At 39.5% G+C, this 22126-nt stretch overlaps 1 protein-coding gene across 9 annotated transcripts in view; it reads left to right on the forward strand.

Moving 5' to 3' along the window:
- The window catches only part of LOC131249421 (ATP-dependent RNA helicase SUV3, mitochondrial), a 32777-nt gene that overhangs the window by 8011 nt on the left and 2640 nt on the right, over window positions 1–22126 (forward strand). For 6 of the 9 annotated variants that reach the window (XR_009172833.1, XR_009172832.1, XM_058250206.1 and 3 more), the window contains 11 exons: window positions 129–251; window positions 1438–1515; window positions 4342–4510; window positions 9338–9450; window positions 11719–11799; window positions 13106–13183; window positions 13935–14000; window positions 14209–14273; window positions 20345–20390; window positions 20473–20589; window positions 21967–22058. Coding sequence is in view for 7 of the 9 variants with exons in the window: in XM_058250206.1 (XP_058106189.1) it covers window positions 129–251; window positions 1438–1515; window positions 4342–4510; window positions 9338–9450; window positions 11719–11799; window positions 13106–13183; window positions 13935–14000; window positions 14209–14273; window positions 20345–20390; window positions 20473–20589; window positions 21967–22058 (1028 nt within the window). In the remaining 2 variants the exon portion in view is untranslated. Of the gene's footprint in view, window positions 1–128; window positions 252–1437; window positions 1516–4341; window positions 4511–9337; window positions 9451–11718; window positions 11800–13105; window positions 13184–13934; window positions 14001–14208; window positions 14274–20344; window positions 20391–20472; window positions 20590–21966; window positions 22059–22126 lie in introns of those variants that run through there. The other 3 variants (XM_058250205.1, XM_058250207.1, XM_058250208.1) reach the window with 3 other exon arrangements.

The raw sequence follows: 22126 nt of genomic DNA on the forward strand, positions 1-22126 counted from the left end.
TGGATTCTTATTTACTTTGCTATGCTTGTTAGTGCCATGAGTTTGGTTTCTTTGTTATCATGATTCACATATCTTAACCTATTTATTTTTTCCTAATCTGATTAGTTTTTGTTTCTGGTTTTTCTTAGGTTGAATGTTATGAGAGGCTCTTACCTCTAATTCCTTCAAAGGTTCCACTTGGATCCTTTGATAACATACAAACAGGAGATTGTGTTGTAACCTTTTCACGGCGCCAGATTTACAAATTAAAGGTACCCACTCATATGGATATTTGCGATGTCAGTTTAAAAATGCTTTTAGTTTATGTCCGTTTAAGTTCCATTCATCTAAAGTTCCCCTTGTTAGTTTTTTTTCATGAAATGTAACAACAATTTTATTAAGAGCTCTGAGAAAGCTCCAAAACTATACTTTATATTTTATTAAAAATTGCTAGTTCATTATGTGGTAATCGAAGTTAATGTTATGTGACCCCATACAGCCAGACAGCTACATCTACATGCGTTAATGTTTACACATATGACCATTATACTAAGCTCACCTTTACTGAAGATGTCAAAAATTAATCCTACTTGTATAGGATTCTTGAATGCTCATACATGCTTGGAGTGCTGGTGTTGACAGGGCACACGTCACTGGTACTCGAAAACCGAAAATGTTTGGATACTTGTTGAATCTGGTTCAGCAACGTTATCATATTATGTGTATTATTTAAAAATTCATCGCGACTTTTTATATGAATGAATCATGTAAAAAATGTGTCCATCAGATCACAATCATTGGGATTGTCCAACTGATTCTTTTTTTTTTTTTTTTGTATGCCATACTCACTGTTTACCCCAATGAATGAACGGTTTCTATCATTGTCGTGGATGTATGTGACTTGTGCAAAATGGAAATCCGTATGTGCTTCTTAGCTGTAGTATTTTGTTGTTGTGCACTGTACCATTTCTCATTGAAATCCATTTGATACAATGTGTATCAAACAGAGGAAAGAAGGCCCCTCGTATTTTCTGCATTACAACATTTGCAAATCAAACAGGCCTTTTTTTTTTTTCAGAACACTTATTTCCAATGAATTCAACTCGCGGTGGAAATCATTATTAACTTTTCCTTTCTCTTACCATGTTTTACCACCTATCAAACAGGCCCTAAGGGTTTATTCTTGTGGAGATGGACCAAAAAAGTTAATATTCAAAGAAATAAGAGAAAACAGATTCCATTTCAAGCTTTGGCTGGTGAAGATAACCTCAGTCACAAAATGTAAAAAATCATTGAACATATCTGACCAACGATGCTGGGAGTTATGCAAGCTTCACAATGTAATTGTGGACAATGAATTTGAACTTTTCCTTTCTGTTTTAGGTTTGTGCATTTACCATGTAGTTGATTCATTCATCTAGCATCACATGATAACTTCTATCTTTTATCTATGACTAGAAAAGGATTGAAAATGGGGGCAAACATCTTTGTTCTGTCGTCTATGGTTCACTTCCACCAGAGACTCGAACCAGGCAGGTATGCAGTCCTCTCTGATTTTGAGAAACTTCTACTTCTACCCATGAAATTTGTATCATGGCAATCACCACCTTTCCTACTGATTTTCCTTTACTAAATGTGACTGTATCAGTGATTTGATTTTAATTTATATGGTTAGACATTTCGAAGATGAAGAAGAAAGAGAACCAAAACATAGTTTAGGGAGAAGTACTCACAAATTTTTTTAAATGTTGTTTTGTCTTTTTACAGTTCATAAAAAAGCCATTCAGAAGTCTTATGAAAGTGACCTAAATTCATAATAAGTTCGCAATAAATATCAAAACTGAGGCAAAAGTACCCCGTCACTTTGTTCAATCCTGGCTTCCACAGCTGTAGTGAAGGGCTCTCTTTCCCAACCTACCAGCAAGAAATTGACCTTTTTCTCCGCTTGTACTCTTTTTCTCAACTAATCAGTTGCATGGTCATCGTTGTCGTCATCATCATTGGCACCGCACCACACCACGCCACAACCACTACTTTCACCATCATCATCAGTAACCACCACCCCCACCTCCATCACCATAGTACTTGTAGCAGTATGTAAGGACTAGTTGATTAGCTCTCATTAGTACAATATCCGATAACATTCTGTATATAACAAATTTACCCAGCCCTCATACACCTATTGGAAAATCACTGAGATTGGATCCAAGGCTATGGTTACTGGTAATTGGTGGCCTATACAGGTAGGTATCCACATGCCGTTGGTAATAAAGATGGTATTTCGTAGTGTTCTCCTTAAGTTGATTAACAATGTTGATCTGGATGAGGCCTTTTGAAAAAATAAATCACAAAGAGGTTATCTTGGAGAGTAATGCGGGGGCATTTCCACACCGTGCTCGAGTGGGTTTGCCTGTGGGATGCAAGGGCACACTCGGGGTGGGCGGCCTGTGTGAGGCGGGTGGCTCGTGTGAGGCGGTACCCATGTTATTTGGGGCCCACGAGAGGGGTTCGACAGAGATCCTAACCCATGAGATGTGGGGCCTGGGCTATGAGATAAAGGAATTGATTCGCCATGCTCTAACAGTTTGAGCTTTTAGAGCAAGTGGTTAATTGTCCTGCATCAGGGAGTCAAATAAATTAGCCTTCTGGTGGATAGTCTACAAGCAATGTTTTAAAACCGGATGTGTTGGATCATAAAGGTCACCAGTTTGGTCATTCAGACTAGATCAAACAAGTCCATATCTAGCAGGGTTAATGGCAGGATTTGCATGAACCAACATGGTGAAATTGATTAGAAATGAAGACATTTTTTGAAATACTGTAAGTTTAAATCTTCATACATGTCTATAAAAGAATAGTTACGGTTAAATTTAAAAGGTAAAATGATTAGCAAAAAAGAAGGGAACTGTTATCAGCACTCTTGGATAAACACATCCATTCTTCTTTTAAATGCGACAAACACTAGCATACATATACTGATTGCAACTCAAAGAAATGGTTGTTTTAAGTTTTAACCAAGTGAACCGCCCTGTGGTGGTTCCTAAAACTGCTAGTTGAGATACAGTGATAACCTAGACCACTAGACTAATTGGTTTTGCATGACTTGGTTCCAATAGGCCAGACCAATCAGGTTAAAAGATTTCAGAGTTGATCTGTTTACATCCTGAATCAGAGTGTAGTGCAAGTTTTTGATCTGTTTACGTCCTGAGTCAGAGTGGAGTCCGAGTTTATCTGTTCTAGCCTTTTCCTTTGTGTACTTTTGCCCCGTGGCACTCAGTAGACCTTCAGCAAATTGTCTAACTTTGTGGTTTGTCTGTAATTAGAGCCTAATCATTTTACCTGGTGAAATTGTTCCTTTTGCATATTTTGAAACATGATGGCAACACTTCCTTTTTCTCTGAAATTTTGCCCACTTGTGGACCTGGATATTGATCTGCTGTGTGATGCTCTTGCTGAAATTCCATTCAAATGGTTTGAAGATTCTACCAATATTATGCTTGATTTTGTTAATCGTTGTGTTGACCCATGACATGGGTGCATAAAATACATGCTTCTTAGCATCTTTCGATAGTGTTCAGATGTCTTCGGCAATGCTTGATGTTACGCCTTCACATCGGCAAAACCTAAACATCTCTAGATAGCTCTTGTTTGAATGATGTCAAATGCTGCCATGTGATCTGGTGAACTTAAATACAAGATGAATGTCGCTTGGTTGGTAGCAGATTCAATATAGCAACATGATCAATCTACTTCTTGTCTGTTTCTAAACACCTATTGGAATCATTGGCCCATCTGGGTTTATACATTCTTTCCCCTTACCAAATCTTCTAAATTTCATTTGACTTGGCTGGTTGATTGAAACAATCAGCCAAATTAATAAGAACTAGGTTTGCCAGGGCTACGTAATTGACCCAGTCAGGTTAACTTTAGTTTTGACATAGTTTTCATTCTCAAGTCCAAGCTGCCAATCATCTCTTCTTGAAAAATATGATTCTTACCTTCAACCACACCATCCTGACATTCTCTAGGAAGTTCCTAGGAGGGTTGGTATGTGATTTTCACATCTTGTCATTGTATGTGAAGAATCTTGATATTGATGTCAGATAAGGGTCAAAACTTGTAATGTATATTTGTCTCTATAGGATTACAGAAGTGTGATGGAAGGCATATCATGTTCATGCATGTAAACCATCTTGAATTGCAAACATGGATTTGAGTTACTTTGCATGGGTCAGCTACATCATTATCATCATCATCTAAGCCTTATCCCAACTAGTTGGGGTCAGCTAACAAATCCTGTTCCGCCTATGCTGCATTGATTGTAAAATGTTAGCTGAGAAAATTCACTGTTTAGGATTGCAGGCGACAATGTTCAATGATGAAAGCAGTGAGTTTGATGTTCTTGTGGCTAGTGATGCCATTGGAATGGGTCTCAATTTGAACATTTTGAGAATCATATTTGCAACATTGAAGAAGTTTGATGGCATATGCATGCGGGAACTTACTGTACCAGAGATCAAACAAATTGCAGGTATCTTACTTCTCTGCAAATATGTATTTTTGTTGAATGAATTTTGAATTTTGGTACACGTTGACTTGTATCATACAATGCTCAACCTATGGCTATGTACAGTTTGCTTTGTTATGCAATTTCTACAAGTGGGACAAGGTTTCACTGTTTCAGTTATTCTAACTGTTGATGTGATTGGCTCTGTGGATGCATGCACTGAAAATCTCCAAGGTTGGAAATCCTAGTCGTCAAATCTTTGGCATTATTCCTCTCGAGACTGTTGCTATATTTTCTTTCTTAATCATCTCTTGATGGCCACTGGGTTTTTCGGTTCATGGGCCATGTGGTGGGCCCATTTTATCAATGCTCTGCATTGCAAAGCGTAGGCCTACTTGTACAGACTGAAAAACTGCACAAAGAATTCATCAAGCAACCTAGGACTAGGAGTAATCCCAATAAGATAAATGAAGGAGTACGTTCTTTTTTCTTTGTTCTTTTGCTAGGCAAATTAATTCTATTGAAAAAAAAAAGAAAAAAGGAAAAGACTTAAAATAGATAGGCTCAACAAAATCCCAAAGAATCATAGGCAACCAAAAAGCTCAAAAAAATACATATAGGGTAAAAGCCTAGCTCAATGAACCCAAGCTTACAAACAAATGAGAAAAAACAAGCACAAAGCCACCGCAAAAACTAACCCAATACCTAAAGGATATAAAGCCCAACGATGGAATCCAATCTTTTAGGCTTGAACTGTTCTAGAAGGGAAGAAACAACTCAGCAGCTGAAGACTCCATGGAGCAGGCCGTTGGCTTCATGACCAAGCATTTATTCACATGCAGGATGATCCCACTCCTAAGGTGGCAATAATCTTGAGCAAGATGCTGAAGGAGAAAGCCTCAAACAGAGTCAGTGCAGACACTCCACATGCCAATGCTTCAGGGATCTTCTTGAGAGAGGAGACATGTTGCAGTATGAGGGAGGGCGGGACAGCTGACCCAACTCCAACAATCATGGGTTCCAGGCAGCTGGTCTGAAACTGGTCAGAGAAAATCCAAATGGCTAGCAACTAGCTGGCATTCAGAAAAATATCCAACAGAAATCTTGCTGTAAATGGTGCTTAGGTTGCCGACTGAACTGAAGAATGAATTCTCAGAGGCTGGCTGTGAGAAATCTCTAAATAGATGCTGTGGAAAATGAAAGCTTGCTGCGTCAATACTGACCAGATGATCTCCATATATCGTACTGCTGCTAGCTTTAAAAACATCCATCAAAGCTGCAAGGAATCAACAGAGAATACGCTTCTCAAGAGCAAGAAGACTACAGCCCAAGGTCCAGAAAACTCCAGTCCTTATTTACCTGCATTTCAGAGAAAACTTGAAGCATGACTCTGAACTAAAATCCACAGTTAACTTCTTGGAGTTCTGCTCAAGGGCTGTGACCAACTGATCAGGATCTTCACAGCAGCAACATGAAGCCAGGGAGAGGCAGTGCATATGGACTGCCAGTAAAGGAGAAGAGGGCCTCCAGGATGTAGGACGAATGACTTAGACTAATATGCAATAGCAAGATCATAAAACAGTTCAATTCAAGTAACTAAAATACAAAATTCATGCTTTTCTATACAAATTAAAATGTTCAGATTTACACTAAGGCATAAATTCAGACCACAAACATCCCACAATGCACGTAGCTATAAAATATTGTTAAGAAAGGCCCCATGGGAAGTAAAACTTCCCATCTAGCATAGGATTCACCCACGTTCATATTAAAGACATGCACCAAGTTAAGATATTTAAAGGTATAGGGCTGTCCAGTTATTGTAGGGTGGTTTTGAATGGATGGGGTTCGGGTTGGAGGGAATTAGAGTGTGGATGGCTAGGTTTATGGAGGTAGAATTGGGGAATTAGGCTTTTAGGGTTAGGGTTTGAAATTGGGATTGGGAAATTTAAGGGTGTTGATGTAGGATGGAGGAATTAGGGTTTTGGATGGCTAAGGGTGATGAATTTGAAAGATGAGAAATTTAGGGTTTGGGAAATTTGGGGATTTGACAGATTGGGGCAAATTGGAATTCTAGGTTTAGGGGTTTTAAAGAAGGGGCTTTATGGGTTAAATGTGTGAGGTTTGGAGAAGGGAATGCGAAAACAAACAAGGGAAAAGGGGGCCACATGTGGCTGACTGTGCGGGCGCACGTGCGTGCGTGCGGAAATGCATGCGTGCATACGTGGGGAAAGAGAGACGGATGGGTTGGGTTTGGTTGTTGATGGAAGAAGAAAGAAGGAAAAGAAAAGAAAGAAGATGATGAGGAGAGAAGAAGGGATGAGAGAGAGAGAGAAGAGATACGTACTTTGAATCGAAGAAAACGAAAGAAAGATACTTGTGGAATCACTCCATGTGGGTCTCACACCCTCTCCAATCTCTGGAGATGCAAGGAGGCTTGACTAGCTATTCATAAAGAATATCCTCATAATCAAGAGGAAGATACTTCTCTTTTAACTTCAATTTCATCTCTTCCCAATGAATAATATAGGTGGCTTGTCAAGTCGATGCATATGGTCTTCCATACTTCTCCACCAAACATGAGCATGCCCCTTAAGCTTCATCTTCGCAAATCGGACTTGATGATCATCGTTCATGTCGTACCATTTGAAGTAGTCCTCCGACGCTGTTAATCAATCAAGAAATTGATTCGGCTCCAACTTGCCAATGAAGTCAGTTATGTCTATTCTCACTTTCTTTGTAATGTTGTTAGCCACATAGTTGCTTTTTGGTCGGTCCCCTTCAAAATACCTTGGTACTGTCTCCATGAATGCACCTCGTAGAGGAATAGGCCGCTCTCGAGCAGTCTTATCGGCGGTTAAACTCGTAGGTGCCACTGGATGCTTTTGAGGAAAATCATCGACCTCACCTTCTTCCTCTGCCACATGCTACCTGGAAGTCTCGCCATATCTCCTGTCCTGTGTAGGGTTTGCTGTTACACGATTTTCATCAAGCCTTTATTCTAATCGCTCCAGTCACATTTCCAATGCGTCAATGTGACGGACGAAGTAGTCGATTTGATTTGCCATGCGTGCAAGCATGTCATCCCGTTGCTCGTTCGTAAGTCTCCCACAGTAAGATCTGCCCGTGCAAGTCGACATTGGCAAACCTAGGGCTCTGATACCAGTTTGATAGCGGATGAGCAACGAGAATCAAGAAATAAAGATAGAACGGAGATTCAAGGGTTTGAAGAGGAGATGTGAAGATAAGAAGAGAAGAAGAAGATTATAGAAGATCAGAGGAGAGAATAGATAGGGTTCATTGGAATCAACACCAGTGAAAATCTTGGAGTCAACACCAAGACGAAAGAAGAGGAATCGACACCTCTAGCTGGGAAAGTTCTTTCTTTCTTAAAAAACTAAATTACAATCGATCCCTCTTTTCCCCTAGGAAAACCCTAAATAAAGACTATCAGAATGACTTAAAGACTTATTACGAAATACCCCCTGCAATAGCTTTTCTGAACAAAAGGTATAAAAAAACACAGGCTCAAGGAGGCCCAACCGCAGCACCTATATGGGCCTTTAAAGTGGTTGGCTTGCTGGCAGAGCCTAGAGGAGACTCGTGGGCCCCACCCCAGCATTACTTCACTGCGTATAGACTTTAAGGCCCCCATGAAGTGAGCCTAAGCAGTTGGTCTAAGCAGTGGATTCCATAAGATGATATGTCCTAGGAGTTGGATTTAGGAATCATCTGAGGCACTCTTGCTTCCATGTCAAATAAAATGCTGGCAAATCTATCAGCTATTGGAGTGATATCTAACCAAGTGTTGAACCACAGACGGGCTGATTTTCTTTTCTAATTGACCATATAGCTCCATTTTGCATGAACAGCCTGTGTGAATGATATTTGCGCCAAATACATGATCTGTGTTTCATGATTCCTGGGTCGTGCTTTGAAGGAAACTATCCCTAAGAGTTCCAGCCAGACTTGACATACCTCTCAACACCATCTTCATTGTACACACCATTTGTAGATCATGAAGGCAGCGACTTTTGAGATCTCCCTCTTGTCTAGGCTGACAGACCATGTCCCAGTCTATAAGACCTGCCTTGCATTTAATTTCACTAGCTGGCCACAGGATGTTTCCCATGTGTTTCTCTATTTGTGATTAGATCAAGCTCGGAATCAGAAGCACCATAAAATTGGGGATGGGGATGCTTCATAGGACATGCTTAATCAATACAAGCTTACTTGCAAAAGAGAGGAGTTTCATGCCGCAAGCGTCTTCTGAAATAGTCAAGGAGGGGCTGAAAGAGAGACTTACGACTGAAAATGACTCATGGAGTGCGGATTGAGATGGTTTGAAAATGTGCAATGAAAACTGGAGATGACTCTGATTAAGGGGGGAACAGTAATTAGAGTTGAGGGCCTAAAAAAGTATGGGAGGAATACCTAGAAGGACTTGGGTTGGGGTCGTGAGAAGGGATATGAAGGTTTGTTCACTAATGAGGGTAGAGCCTTAGGATTGATTTGCAAAACAAGATTCGTAAACTTGACCCAGATAGCTGGCACAAGGCTATGATGGAGATTGATTTTGTTATACCCCATACAGTATTGTTCTTAGTTTGAGGAAGTGATTCAGAGACGCTGTCATCTTCATGTCTTAAAGCAATTCATGAAACTGTTTATTCTTCTATTCGTATAGTTTACAGACACATTCTAGTGGTTTTTTTTTCCAGATCACAGAGATACTTGTCCAATTTGTTGCAAGTTGTGGACTATTATTCTTCATTTTTTCATTGAAAACTTGTGTAGTTGCCTTTTTTCTGGGGGGTTGTGTAGATGCCTTATTGTTTCTTCATTTTGTAGGGAGGGCCGGAAGGTATGGCTCTAAATTTCCTTTTGGTGAAGTGACTTGTATTGATGCTGAGGATCTACCTTTACTTCATTCATCATTGGAATCTCCTTCTCCTGTTTTGGAGGTGATTGTTAGCTACCCCTTCAAGTATTCCAATAGGTTTAATATTCCTACACATGCAATCATTTTTATAGAGTTGTTTCTGTACACACAATTATGTACCAACTGAGACTTGGGTACACACATTAATGCATGCATCACACGTCTTTTTCTTTTCTACCTTTCAAACAAAAAAAAAAGTCTTTATTTCCTGTTCACTTCTGAAAACAGTTGACATGTATATGCAATTGGCTTTGCCTTGAAGTCTAACTTTGTTGGCATTGTAGTGAATTCTTATATTTTGTTTCTTTCTTCAGTACAAGATGTTCGATAAGCAGCCAAACAATGTCTACAAGGGTCCAAAAGGTCAATCAATAAGCTGCTAAATTGCCACAGAGAGAACCCAAATTATCACAATAGTGTCATCTTTGTTTGCTAACTAGTCTGCTAATGAGTTTGCCAACAGCATAGCAAGCTGTTAAGCCATCTTTGAAATTAAAAAAATGGAATTGATAATAGTAAACCCTATGCCTATAAAGTAACAAAAATGAAGGCATCTCAAGGACTGGCATCTCCATTGGAGATGGGACTCATATTCATTTTTGGGAGGACTCTTGGTATGGGGAGAGTCCGTTGGAGTTGTAGTTTCTTTCATTGGCAAGATTAGCCCCATCCAAGAACATGTTCGTGGCTACTTGCTACTCCCTTCAAGGTAGCAACGGTGCTTGGTGCCCCCTTTTTTGAAGGGATCTATCTGATGAAGAAGCGGCCAAGTATGTTCAACTATTGGAGTGACTTCAAACATTCATCTCTCTCCAGCCTGAAAGGATTCTCCAGTTTGGAATGTGTCTCCATCGGGGAAGTTTACAGTCCAGGGTTTTTACAAATTGATTCGAAAGCCATTGTCCTCTCCAAGTCAGGAATTTTTTCATGGATTTTGGTTCTATGGAGCTCCAACCAAGGTGGCAGCTTTTGCATTGTTGGTCAGGAGAAGGAGAGTCTTAATGGTAGGCAACCTTTAGAAATGGTCTATGGTTCCTCCCAATACATGCCTCATGTGCATGAATGACGCTGGTTCCTCCCAATATGTGCCTCATGTGCATGAATGATGCTGGTTCCTCCCAATATATGCCTCATGTGCGTGAATGATGCTGAATCGATAGACCCTCTCTTCCTCCATTGCACCTTTGCTTAGGATGTAAATTGAGGACTGTATTCTTTTCTGCTTTGACCTTTGTCTTAGTGGCTTATTAATAAAATTAATCACTTACTCTTAAAAAAAAAGATGCTCCTGTCAAGGAGGATATTGAAGAGTAGTAAACATCTAATAGCTGATCACAAAGTTCTAGCATCTGATCGCAGAACATTAAAACCTAACAAAATTGCTTTCTATGGCTTCTTTCCTGCTTCTTACCTAACTAAATCCATCCTAATAATCCTTGGGGTTTGTACTTACGTTATCCATGTTTTATCTACATCCTCAATTGACATCATGTGATCTGGTCAACCGAAAGCTCTTGATTTTTTGACCTTTTTGGTGATTTTATAATTTTTAGCCATTTTGTTGATGTTCTGGTAGAAGGGGAAATAGAAGTTGCTGATTTTCCTATGTGTCTTGATCTGTAAAATCAGTTGGGTCTCTCTATCATGTAGGTTTAGAAGGTGCCTAGTTAACAAAGGCTAACGACTCATGATTCTACAAAATTTTGGGTTCGCCATGTGATATTTCTCCTGCATATCCATGCCATGTGTAAATCTTTGTATATACAATAGAAGATACTTAAAAGAAACCCTGAGAAAGAAGAATGAAGATCATAGACAGAAGTACAATTTTTTGTTGTTATGTGAGGCTCGTAACTGTAAGATTAACTCCAATATTTTGTTTCTAAATTCATAATCTGAAAATGGAGAGGCAGTTGGTCACTTCATTCAGAAGAACTGTGCCTCCGCATCATACTCTCCATAAGTACAAGAGAAAATCATAAAATGAAAGCTGGGTGCTGAACAAGGTGAAACTATACTCATTTTTCAAGTTTTGTATTATAGTCTATAGATATGGTTAAACCATGTAGCTATAAGGGTTATGCTAATGTGGATGTAATCTTTGGTGCAATTAAAAACAGAGTGAATGTATTCTTATGGCCATTTTTATTTTTGGAATATGATTATTTAACTATTCCATTTAGGGTCTTTAGATTGACATCATAGTTGTACTTCAATTTTATTATGCAATCAGTGCATGCTACATGTCCTTGTATTCTCTCCTCAGAGGCATTGGATTTTGTTTGTGCAGCGTGCTGGACTGTTTCCGACCTTTGATCTCTTGTCTTTGTATTCACGTTTACACCCAACGTACAGTTTCCACAATATACTAGTAAGTAACAATTTCAATATCTATTTTTCATTAATGTTTCAGAATTGATTGCATAGATTGATACTGATAATTATATGCTACATTGTACAAGTTTGAGAATGTTTTTACAAAAAAGTGATATGGTTCCTTTTTTATTTTTTATTTTTCATTCACTGGGTACTCTAGATAACCGATGCAAGGCTTGGCTTCCTGGGAACAGCCATTCTGGCTTGTTCTACTTCTTCCTCCTTTTTTGAGGATAGGTAGGCTGGGTTCGAACTCAGGACCTCGATGTTGCAACATGCCCTAACAGTGAGCTACGGGCTGAAACCCTGCAGCCTTTCTTGCTTTTGCTATTTGCAAATATGAATCTTTACTCATATGTGTTGTTGTCTTCCTTTCCAATGTTTCTTCATATATGGTTTGAAGTTCCAAGCATTTTTTACACATTTTATTTATCGGAATTGGCGTAAAATGGTCTTCAAATGTGCTTTTACCAAACCAAAATTCAGTACAGCTAAGTGACAGCCATACACTTGATACTGCTGGATGTATTTTGGTAACTTAAGATGTCCTTGCATCATTTTTCATAATTATGCTCATTATAAATTGATAACTTGTTTCACATTTTGCTAATTTTCTATTGATAATAATTTACCAATTTTATTGGATTCAAACTTTGTATTGAACAATTCCTTTTGTAGTTCTGATTAAAGATATTTTCACGAAGAAATAAAAAAGAGAGACATCATAAGATCCTTGGAAATATCCAAATCATCAATATATTGTCGTGATAATCTTTGTTACCATGGTACATCATGCATGGGCATGGATATGCCGTCGGGATGTTGTTTACAATTAAAACTTGTACTGACATTCATGATGTCGATTCTTGTTTCCATTTCCTCTTTATTTTCATGCAATTTGTGTGGAGTTCTAAGCTACCATCACATGCTTACTTTCGTGTGTTGGTAACAGTTTCAGCACAAAAGGTTCTGGAGTCTGGACAGGACTTCCATACTTTAATCTATTGAAAAGTAATCTGGAAAGAGTACTGGTTGGTTGGTTTCATTCCTGTAGGTTGATGGTAGACAGGGTGTGTTTCAACATTGATGTCTTGGGTTCGACCCACCTTACCTATGGAAAAAAAAAAAAGAAAAAAGAATGTACCATTTGGTTGGATTTTAACCAATAGCTTCAATGTATTGTGAGGAATTACTTCTCCTCAGGTTGACTGTTAGGGATGTGTTATGTAAAAGTTATTATGGTAACTTGTTCACTTTTTCATATGAGTTTGGACTCATCATTGGAGCTCCTAATTTTTCAGCCACCGATACACGGTGTGGATCACCTGATGAGTGGGCCATTTGAACATGCCCCGGCCACAAAGCAAGCTTCATTCCTTGTATGATTCGCTTGTTAAATGTGGATTGCTGATCCATTTTCTTCCTACACATTTGGTCCATCTGTTGAGTGGATCAGCCTGATTTTTGGGCCAGACAACAAGCTCCAACTAATGTATGGTCCATGCGAGAACTCACAATGTGCCTAATTGTTAAGTATGCACATGCTTACAATGAATGTGAATATTTTCTTATCTCACTAGATGCTGAGGCCTACTAGACTGGTGGAGAGAGAGAGGCGGAGTTTGACTTTTTAGCCATGGTATATGTTAAAGTCCCTTGATATACATTGATACACCATCCTCTAACGGCTCGAGCTTTTAGAGCAACTGATTGTTTGACAGTATATACTAATACAACAACGTAATCACCGGATGGATGATTGGATGGCCCAAATGGACATGCCTTGACCAAAGTGCATGTGCCACATGTGAGATCTCTCATGTGTGCCAAGTTGGTGAATGTGTTGTACTAGTACACTGAACATTGATCCTTGCTCAATTTTAAAATCTCCGCTAATCCTCAAGTAGGACACTCAGCTAATTGGCTTTTTTTTCTACTCACAAGACTCATGACACAGTAGGGACCAGTGAACTACTAGAAGAATGGTCCATGCTGAAAAGAAAGCTCCACTCTCATTCGATGGATGACAAGTTTATGTTGTCATTATTTTCTACATGTCCATCTTAAAGATCTATAAATAATGTCTTTCATATGCTTTAAATTTTACATTATTACCTTCTTGTTATGCAGGAACAGTTCTTAGAGAAGGCAAAATTATCTCCAAACTATTTCATTGCTAATTGTGAAGAAATGATGGTATGCAGTTTCTCTTACTGGTTTGTTTATCTGCATGCTCTTTATTGCCAAGAACAGTTTTTATAGTTCAGCTTTTCACCTGATGGCAATCAATTTAAAATCAAACTTTTCCGCATTACTGTTACGATGCATAGCGTGAGGATTTCCACGACAAGTTCTTTCACTGCACAGCCATTTTCATTAACGAACCACATTCTACTGACAACAGAAAGTTGCTGCTGTTATTGATGAGTTGCCTCTTGTGTTGCGAGATAAATACCTTTTCTGTATGAGGTAACCATTTGTTTTCTCTAGGTTATCAAAATTCTGTCAAAATGTGTTTTTTTTTTTTTCTTCTTCTTTTGTAGGAGCTTGTATAAGTAGATACAGGATGCATTAGTGTTAATATTAGACATGGACATGAGGTGCAGGCACCACAACCCTGTTAAATCTAATACATTGACTTGTAAATACAATGTGTGATAGACTGATAGTTTATATAAATGCTACGTCATAAAAGTGATGTGCCAGCCTGTCCCAAGCCAAGGTAAAGTCGGGTTGATGGTAGGTGGGCAGCCTGTCATCAAACCTTTTACATTCAAAGTTCATAAAGCCCTTGTCCCAACTAATTGTGGTTGGCTAGACAAATCCTATTCCACTATTCCATTCCATTAATGACCGTATGTTAAGTTAAACCATAGGTCATCAAATCTTTTCTTACTTCCTCTCCCCATATGTCCTTTTGGAGCTTCCCCTTGCTCTTTTAGAGCCTTCGACTGGAACCCACTCCCAACCATTGCACATGGCTGGACTATCCAAGTCTACTTTCCCTTATCTTATTACCTATTGGTGCTACTTCTACATTCCCTCGAATGCATTTTTTGTCTATTTATTTCTTCCTAGTCTCGCTGCTCATCCATCTCAACATCCTCACTTCAGCTACACTCATACTAGGAATGTGTTGTTCATTGGCTGCCTAACATTTTGCCCCATAAAGCATGGCTGGTCTTATAGCTATTCTATAAAATCTCCTCTACAGTTTGTTGGTATGCAGTGATCACATAAAACTCAGAGGCACATCTCCACTTCATCTGCCCACATATAATTCTACGAGCAACATCCTTCTCAATCTCTCCGCTATCGGATTTTTTTTCTTCTTCTATGGGGTAAAGGAATTTTATTGAGAAGAAGCTGGCAGAACTAGCAAAAGAATACAAAGGAGAAAAGCAAAATTACAGCCCAAAATAGATTTTAAAACATAATCAGTTACATATTTTAAAACGGAGCCCCTTCCACTATGATTTTCCCCACATCTGACTCCTCCGGGCTGGCTTTGTTTTGAAAGCATTGACTGTTCAACACCACCCCCCAACACACACACAAAAATAAAAAAATAAAAAAAATGAAATGACCCACCAAATGGCCAAGGTGCCGAACTTACCTGCCTATCCTTTCCACCCATCCACCATGCCATGCCTGAAGAAGCTTGCCCACAGACATTGGCATCACCCACTGCATGTCAAAAAGAGCTAGGAAGTGTGCCCCCACCTTATAGGTGGAGGGGCAATGGATAAACAAGTGATCAAGGATTCCACCGCCTTCATGCACAAGGAGCAAATGTCTGGGATGATCATAGCCCCTTTTTGGACATTGTCTATCATCAGAACTTTTTCCCCCTCTACTAGCGAAGACAACACAGCTACCTTGGGGGACATCCGTAAAACCAAAAACGGAAGGCATGAGCCCAAGAACTGGCAAGTCTTTTTGCCTGAATCATCTTGTAAAAAGATTTAACCGAAAAGTGGCCTGAGCTGTGAACGTGCCATATCATAGAATCTTTGCCTTTGGAAGGAGACTGAGAGGATTGAAGGCACTCCAACAGATGAAAGAAGTTGGCTAGCTCCCCTTCCAACAAATTTTTCCAACAAGGAGGAGCCCATATGGTGGATGCACCACACTTGGAGTAACACTCGGCCACTTTGATCTCTCTGTTAGGGGCCGAGCATGCCAAGCTAGGGAATTGGTGATGCAAGAGAGTATCGCTGCACCATGTCTTTACAAAATTTGACTCTCGAACCGTCATGTATCAAAGAGGAGATGCCTTCTCTTAGGTGGTGCTTCAAAGAGACTATCGACTTCCAAGTGTTGGAGGCCCTTTATAGGGAGGACTCTCTCGCTTCTATGAAATTATAAGACAAACAAAATCTAAATAAAAGGATTAGACACCATTGATGATTCCCCTCCATATTGTGGGCCCTGTTGCTAATGGAGGGTAGCCCAAACTTGACACTCATTGGACGATCTTTAGCTTGTTGACACGTACAGCTGACCATTTCATTTTACTGTACACTTGATAGCCACCAATTGGATGATTAAGATTTTCAGTCTGTGTGACATTTTGGGCTCTGATCAATCCATTATGGGTCCTGTGATTTAGATGAATGGGATTGACATGCATATATGTGGTGTGGATGGTGGATGAGACAACTTTTAAAATGGCACCGAACTATCTCTAAATAAATAGGAATAGATTTAAATTATATTTGGATGGACAGGATTGACATCCATACATGTGGAGCATGTGGTGGATGAGACCAGTGTTCGAAATATCGATACTATCGGCCGATATATCGGCCGATATTATCGTTATCGCACCCATGCGAGACGATACAACCCCGATAACCCCCGGAAGATATCAAAAAATCCCAATTTCAAATGTCGGCCGATATATCGTCGATATCGCACGATATTTCGACGATATCGCGCGAGTTCCTCAAAAAAATCGAAACTATAATTATCCGAAAAAATTGAAAAAAAAACCAAGAAACTGGATTTCGGTACCTGTACAAGAGATCGTCATCATCGAAAGCTTCCATTTGGTGGGCCATTCCAATCGAAGCTTCTTTCGTAGGTTAGTGCAAGCAAAATCTTCGATTTGGGAGAGAAATTCGTCAAAATCCGAAGAAATCCGGGTATTTGGGCGACATTGGGGGAAATCCTCGTCAAAATTTGGAGAATCTTCGCCGGAATCCGAAGATTTGGGAGATTTGGAGGTCGGAATCCGAAGATTTGGGAGATTTTGGGGCCGGAACCCCCTCTGCTTAGAAAAAAAAGGGCGTCCGGCCCTGGTTTTTGAATAGGGTGGCATCCGCATGAAATCGGATTGCGTACTGAGTTACTCGGTGCACTCTTATCGTACTGAGTAAACTCAGTTGGGCCCACCTTGAATGTATGTGGTCTATCCATGCCGTCCATACGTTTTTCCGGATCATTTTAGGGGTTGATCCCAAAACCGAAGTATATCAAAAGCTCAAGTAGAACATACCAAAGGAAACAGTGGAAATATTGATTTCCACCGTTGAAACATTTCAAAGGCCCCCAGTGATGTTTATTTGTCATCCAAACTGTTCATAAGATCACATAGACATGGATGAATGGAAAAAACAAAAATCATCTTGATCTAAAACTTCTGTGGGCCCCCAAGAACTTTTCAACGGTAGACTTCAATTCACATCATTTCAAGTGGTGTGGTCCACTTAAACTTTGGATATGATTAAATTTTGGTTGAAAGCCCTAAATTTATATAATAAGGCGGATGTACGGAGTTGATACAATGCATGAATGACAGTGAGCCCCACAGAATTTACTCAGTACGCTTAGCGTACAGAGTTACTCAGTACGCAATCCGCTTCCGTACCACACACCACCGACTGGTGTGTTGACGTCGTCACCCAGTTTTGTGGGTCCCATCATGAGGTATGCGTTATATCCAAACCGTTCGTCCATTTGGTGAGCTCGTCGTAAGACTTGAGCCACAAAATAAGACAGATCCAAAGATCAAGTGGACCACACTGAAAAAAGCAGTGGAAGATTAAAGGTCTACCATTGAAACCCTTTTGGGGTCACAAAATTTTTGATCGATATGATATTTGTTTTTCCTCATTATCCAGATTTGTGTGACCTAATGAATGGATTGGATGAAAAATAAACGTTATGGTGGACGTTATGGTGGGCCCTACAAATGTTTTAACGGTGAGAATCAGTCCCCACAACTATTTGTGGTGTGGTCCACTTGAGCTTTGAATATTACTCATTTGATCTAAAATGATCTCTCCAGATGCATGAACAATATAGATATAATAAATACATTACTGTGGGGCCCATTTCACTTTGAATCGTTCAGACAACCTGAGCGGGAGGAGCGCCTGCGACGGACGCAAATTTCCTGCGAAAGACTTTCGCATTAAGTTCCTGCACTGGGAACTCAGGTGGGACCCATTGTGATGTTTGTGAGAAATCCTATCCGCTCATCCGTTTTGTGAGTTTATTTTAGGACATGATGTCAAAAATGAACCGTTTCCAAAGCTCAAGTGAGCCGAAAACATGATAATTGAATGTCCACAGTTGAAATATTCATGGGCTATGAAAGTTTTGAATCATACTAATATTTGTGATTTCATTTCATCCCTGTTGGAATGAAGTTATTAATGGTATGGATGGCACGTAAACATCACTGTCGAACTCAGGTAGGTTTCAACGGTAGGAACTTCCCTAACCACATTTTCCTTTAGCACGGCCCACTCAAGCTTGGTTCATTTTTGGCATATTGTCTTGAAATGAACTCACAAAACTGATGGAAGGGGAGGATTTCTCACGAACATCACAGTGGGCCCCATTTGGGTTCCCAGCACAGGAACTCCATGCGAAAGGCTTTCGTAGGAAATCCACGTGTGTGGGGTGGGAACGACGTAGTGAGTAAACTTTGTGGGGCCACTATAATTCATGTATTTTATCCGCTCCATCCATCCATTTTACCATATAATTTTATGATTTTAGCCCAAAAAGTGAAGCATATCCAAAGTTCAAGTGGCCCACTAATGGTCAATCACCATTGTTTCCTATGATATGGTCTACTTGATTATTGGATCTGCTTAATTTTTTGCATAATGTCCTAAAATGATATAGAAAAATAGATAGACGGGTGGATACTGGATATAGTTGTCTTAGTTCAATCGGACAGCGCAGAGCTTAGGACCCTCTACAAAGGAAACCTATTATGTGCCATTCTTTTTTGAGATTTTATGATTTAAAAGTGTGTATGGAGGTCTTTTTTAACAATCCCCAAAGTTTCATTAAAAAATTCAACCATTTTCCCAATGTTTCCCCATATTTCCCAAAAAGTGCGATAAACTATGCGATACAAACGATATATCCTGTGCGATAACCGATACATATCTGTATCCCAAGGGTGCGATACATTGTGCGATACCGATATTTCGAACACTGGATGAGACAACTTAAAAATGCGCTGAACTATACCAACAGAAATAGGAATGTATGTGAACTAACACCAAACAGAAAATAGTCATGTCCATGTGTTTCTTAGCAGTGTATCTAACATGAAAAGTTTTTCTAAGAAATGGATTATCCTTTTTTCACATGGGTGGGAGTTAATGATAGAATATTTTCATTCATCTATTTTAAAGTACAGGATGGAGAAATCCATTACAAATAGCATGGAAACACTTATCATTCATCTAGATTTATTCGGTTAAATACCATACTGCCCGTCTGCCCGTGATTATTTTTTCTCTGTTCTCAAGTCTCTCACCCTTTCTTGCATTCGCTCTCCATTGCATTGGCAGAACAAAAATTTCTGATGCATCAATATGGAAATATCGGTTGAGCGACGGCCCTTCCACTCGGCACCATTTGGTCTCTTAAGGCCGCTTTTGTCCCTGCTTGACAGGTTGGTCATGCAGTCAAGCGCTCTGCTGCCCTTTCACTTGAGGGCCAATCTCTAATCTGTCTCCTTCTTTGGTCCAAACCAAGAATTCAGTTAGATATGATGCAAAATGGATCTCGTTCTATCGTGACATAGATTCTACATCAGGAACCAAGCCAACTTTGGAGCAACTTTGTGATAATGGAATCAACCAGCAAAAGGCATTAATGCTACATATCCGATTTGGCCTATGTACGAACATGCAAGCACATGTTTCATGCTTGTTTGAGTAATAGCAATGAGTTTCCCCCAATATCATGCTGGGAATGGCTAGAATTTCCAGCCATAGACTAAAGCTACTTTTGATTCTGCAATATTTTGTTCATTGATTTCTCCAAATTCTTTCATTTCCATGTAAAGATCATTTCTTTCACTAGTAAGTTTGCCTACTCCGAAGGGAAAGAGATCGAATCTAAAAGATCTCTCTCCAAAGATTCCCAATTGGTCCATATAAAAAATCATTATAGAATAATGCAGAAATTTCAATAGAAAAGGAAAAAAAAGGGTGGTTTGTGAGGATTACTTATGCATGAAGATAACAAATTTGGTCGTTGCTCATATTGGCTTCTTAAATTTGCAGCCCAGTTGACATGAATGATGATATTTCCACCCAGGGCCTCATACAGGTGATGATTTATTCTACTTTCATCCCTTTGTCAGATTCTTCTTTTGAATGAGTAAATAACAGAACCTGTTGTCTTGAACCAGTTTGCAGAAAGCTATTCAAAGAAAGGGATTGTCCGACTTAAAGAAATATTCACTCCTGAGACACTCCAGGTCCCAAAATCGCAGGATGAGCTGAAGGAGCTCGAATCTGTTCACAAGGTAATATCATCCTTTATTCTGTTTCTCTTAAGAACTGCTCATGGTGGCTTAGTTTTTGTTTTTTTGTCAAAGCCAGATGTTAACCCAACATCCTTGTCTTGGTACTCAGGGTTGTCACAGCAAGCAGAGAGGCTCAATCCCACCCCAAATTATGAAAAATGTTGTTACCCATTTAGGGTCTGTTTGGGTAGGGATCCTGCATAATTGGGATTAAATCTAATCCCGATTTTGGTGGGACCCATGCCTTCCATGTAGGATTCACTGCACTAAAGTGGTCCTCTCCTCATCATAAACACAATTAAGGAAGTTTTAGAGAACCAAAAATGCCATTAGTTGCATTTGTGCAGAGGAAAACACCTCTGTAATGTGGCCAATTCTACATGGAGGGCATGGGGCCCGCCAAAATCAGGATTATAGTTAATTCAAATTTTGTAGGATCCCGTACTGAAGTGGACCTTTAGAGAACTTATAAAAGCCTCCCCACGTTCCATGAATCGCAAAATTAGCATTGATACTTGCTTTCATAAACAATTACCCTTTACTTATAGAAGATCAAAATAAAAACTACTTCATAGGTAGGTTGCACTAGCAAAATAGAAACAAAGGATTTTTGTTCTATAACAAAAAAAAATCCTACCTTTTATATGTCAGTTAGTCGACCACAAGTAGTTGACATCAGGCTTAGATAAATATTTTTGTAGATGTCAGTCATCACTCAATTATCTTCTGAATTTCAGGGAGTTTCTGGATTTCGTTTTCTAATCTTTAGATGATTAATATACAGAGGGTCTGTTTGGATGCACCCTCCAAAGGGGCGTTTGGAGGAGTAAACTCCCTTTTGAGCCCAACTGGGTTTTTTTTTTTTAATGTGCGTTTGGATGCACTTTGCAAACCACCATTTCATCATCGCGCTCAACAAAACAGGTGCTAAAATGCTGATTCGACGAAAACCATTATGTGTGGTTTTCATCGAGTCAACTGAACTTTTTGTGAAAGTGCGTGTCAATAAAAAAACAAAAAGAATAAAAAAACGACCGTTTGGACGCATTTCCTCGAAGGGGAGTTTCTGAAAAAAGGGTTTTAAGCCTCCTTTTTGGTCGACTCAGTCGCTGATTCAGCATTTTACCACTTGTTTTGTCAAGTGAAAGATGTGATGGGGGTTTGCAAAGTGCATCCAAATGCACATCATCAACTGCCGTTTGGATCAAAGCGGCATTTGGTCCTCAAATGCTCCTTAAATAGCTTATTTTGTCATCATGCAGAAGTTATGAAAAGGACCAAAATGACTGCAATAGCTTATTTTTGTTATTGATTTTGCTATCTGAGTTTGGTGATTAGATTTTTTTTTTCCACCAATCTGCTATTAAATAAATGAAGGTTTTGGAACTGTATGTTTGGTTGAGTTTCCGGCTGGAGGACTCCTTTCCCAATCGTGAGCTCGCTTCTTCGCAGAAGGCAATGTGCAGCCTGTGAGTATGTGGAACTTAAGTCTCTGGGTGTTGTTACTTCCATGCTTTCTTTTGACTGATTTTTCTGT

Source organism: Magnolia sinica, chromosome 6 (genome assembly GCF_029962835.1).
Source record: "Magnolia sinica isolate HGM2019 chromosome 6, MsV1, whole genome shotgun sequence".
Lineage (NCBI taxonomy): Eukaryota > Viridiplantae > Streptophyta > Magnoliopsida > Magnoliales > Magnoliaceae > Magnolia > Magnolia sinica.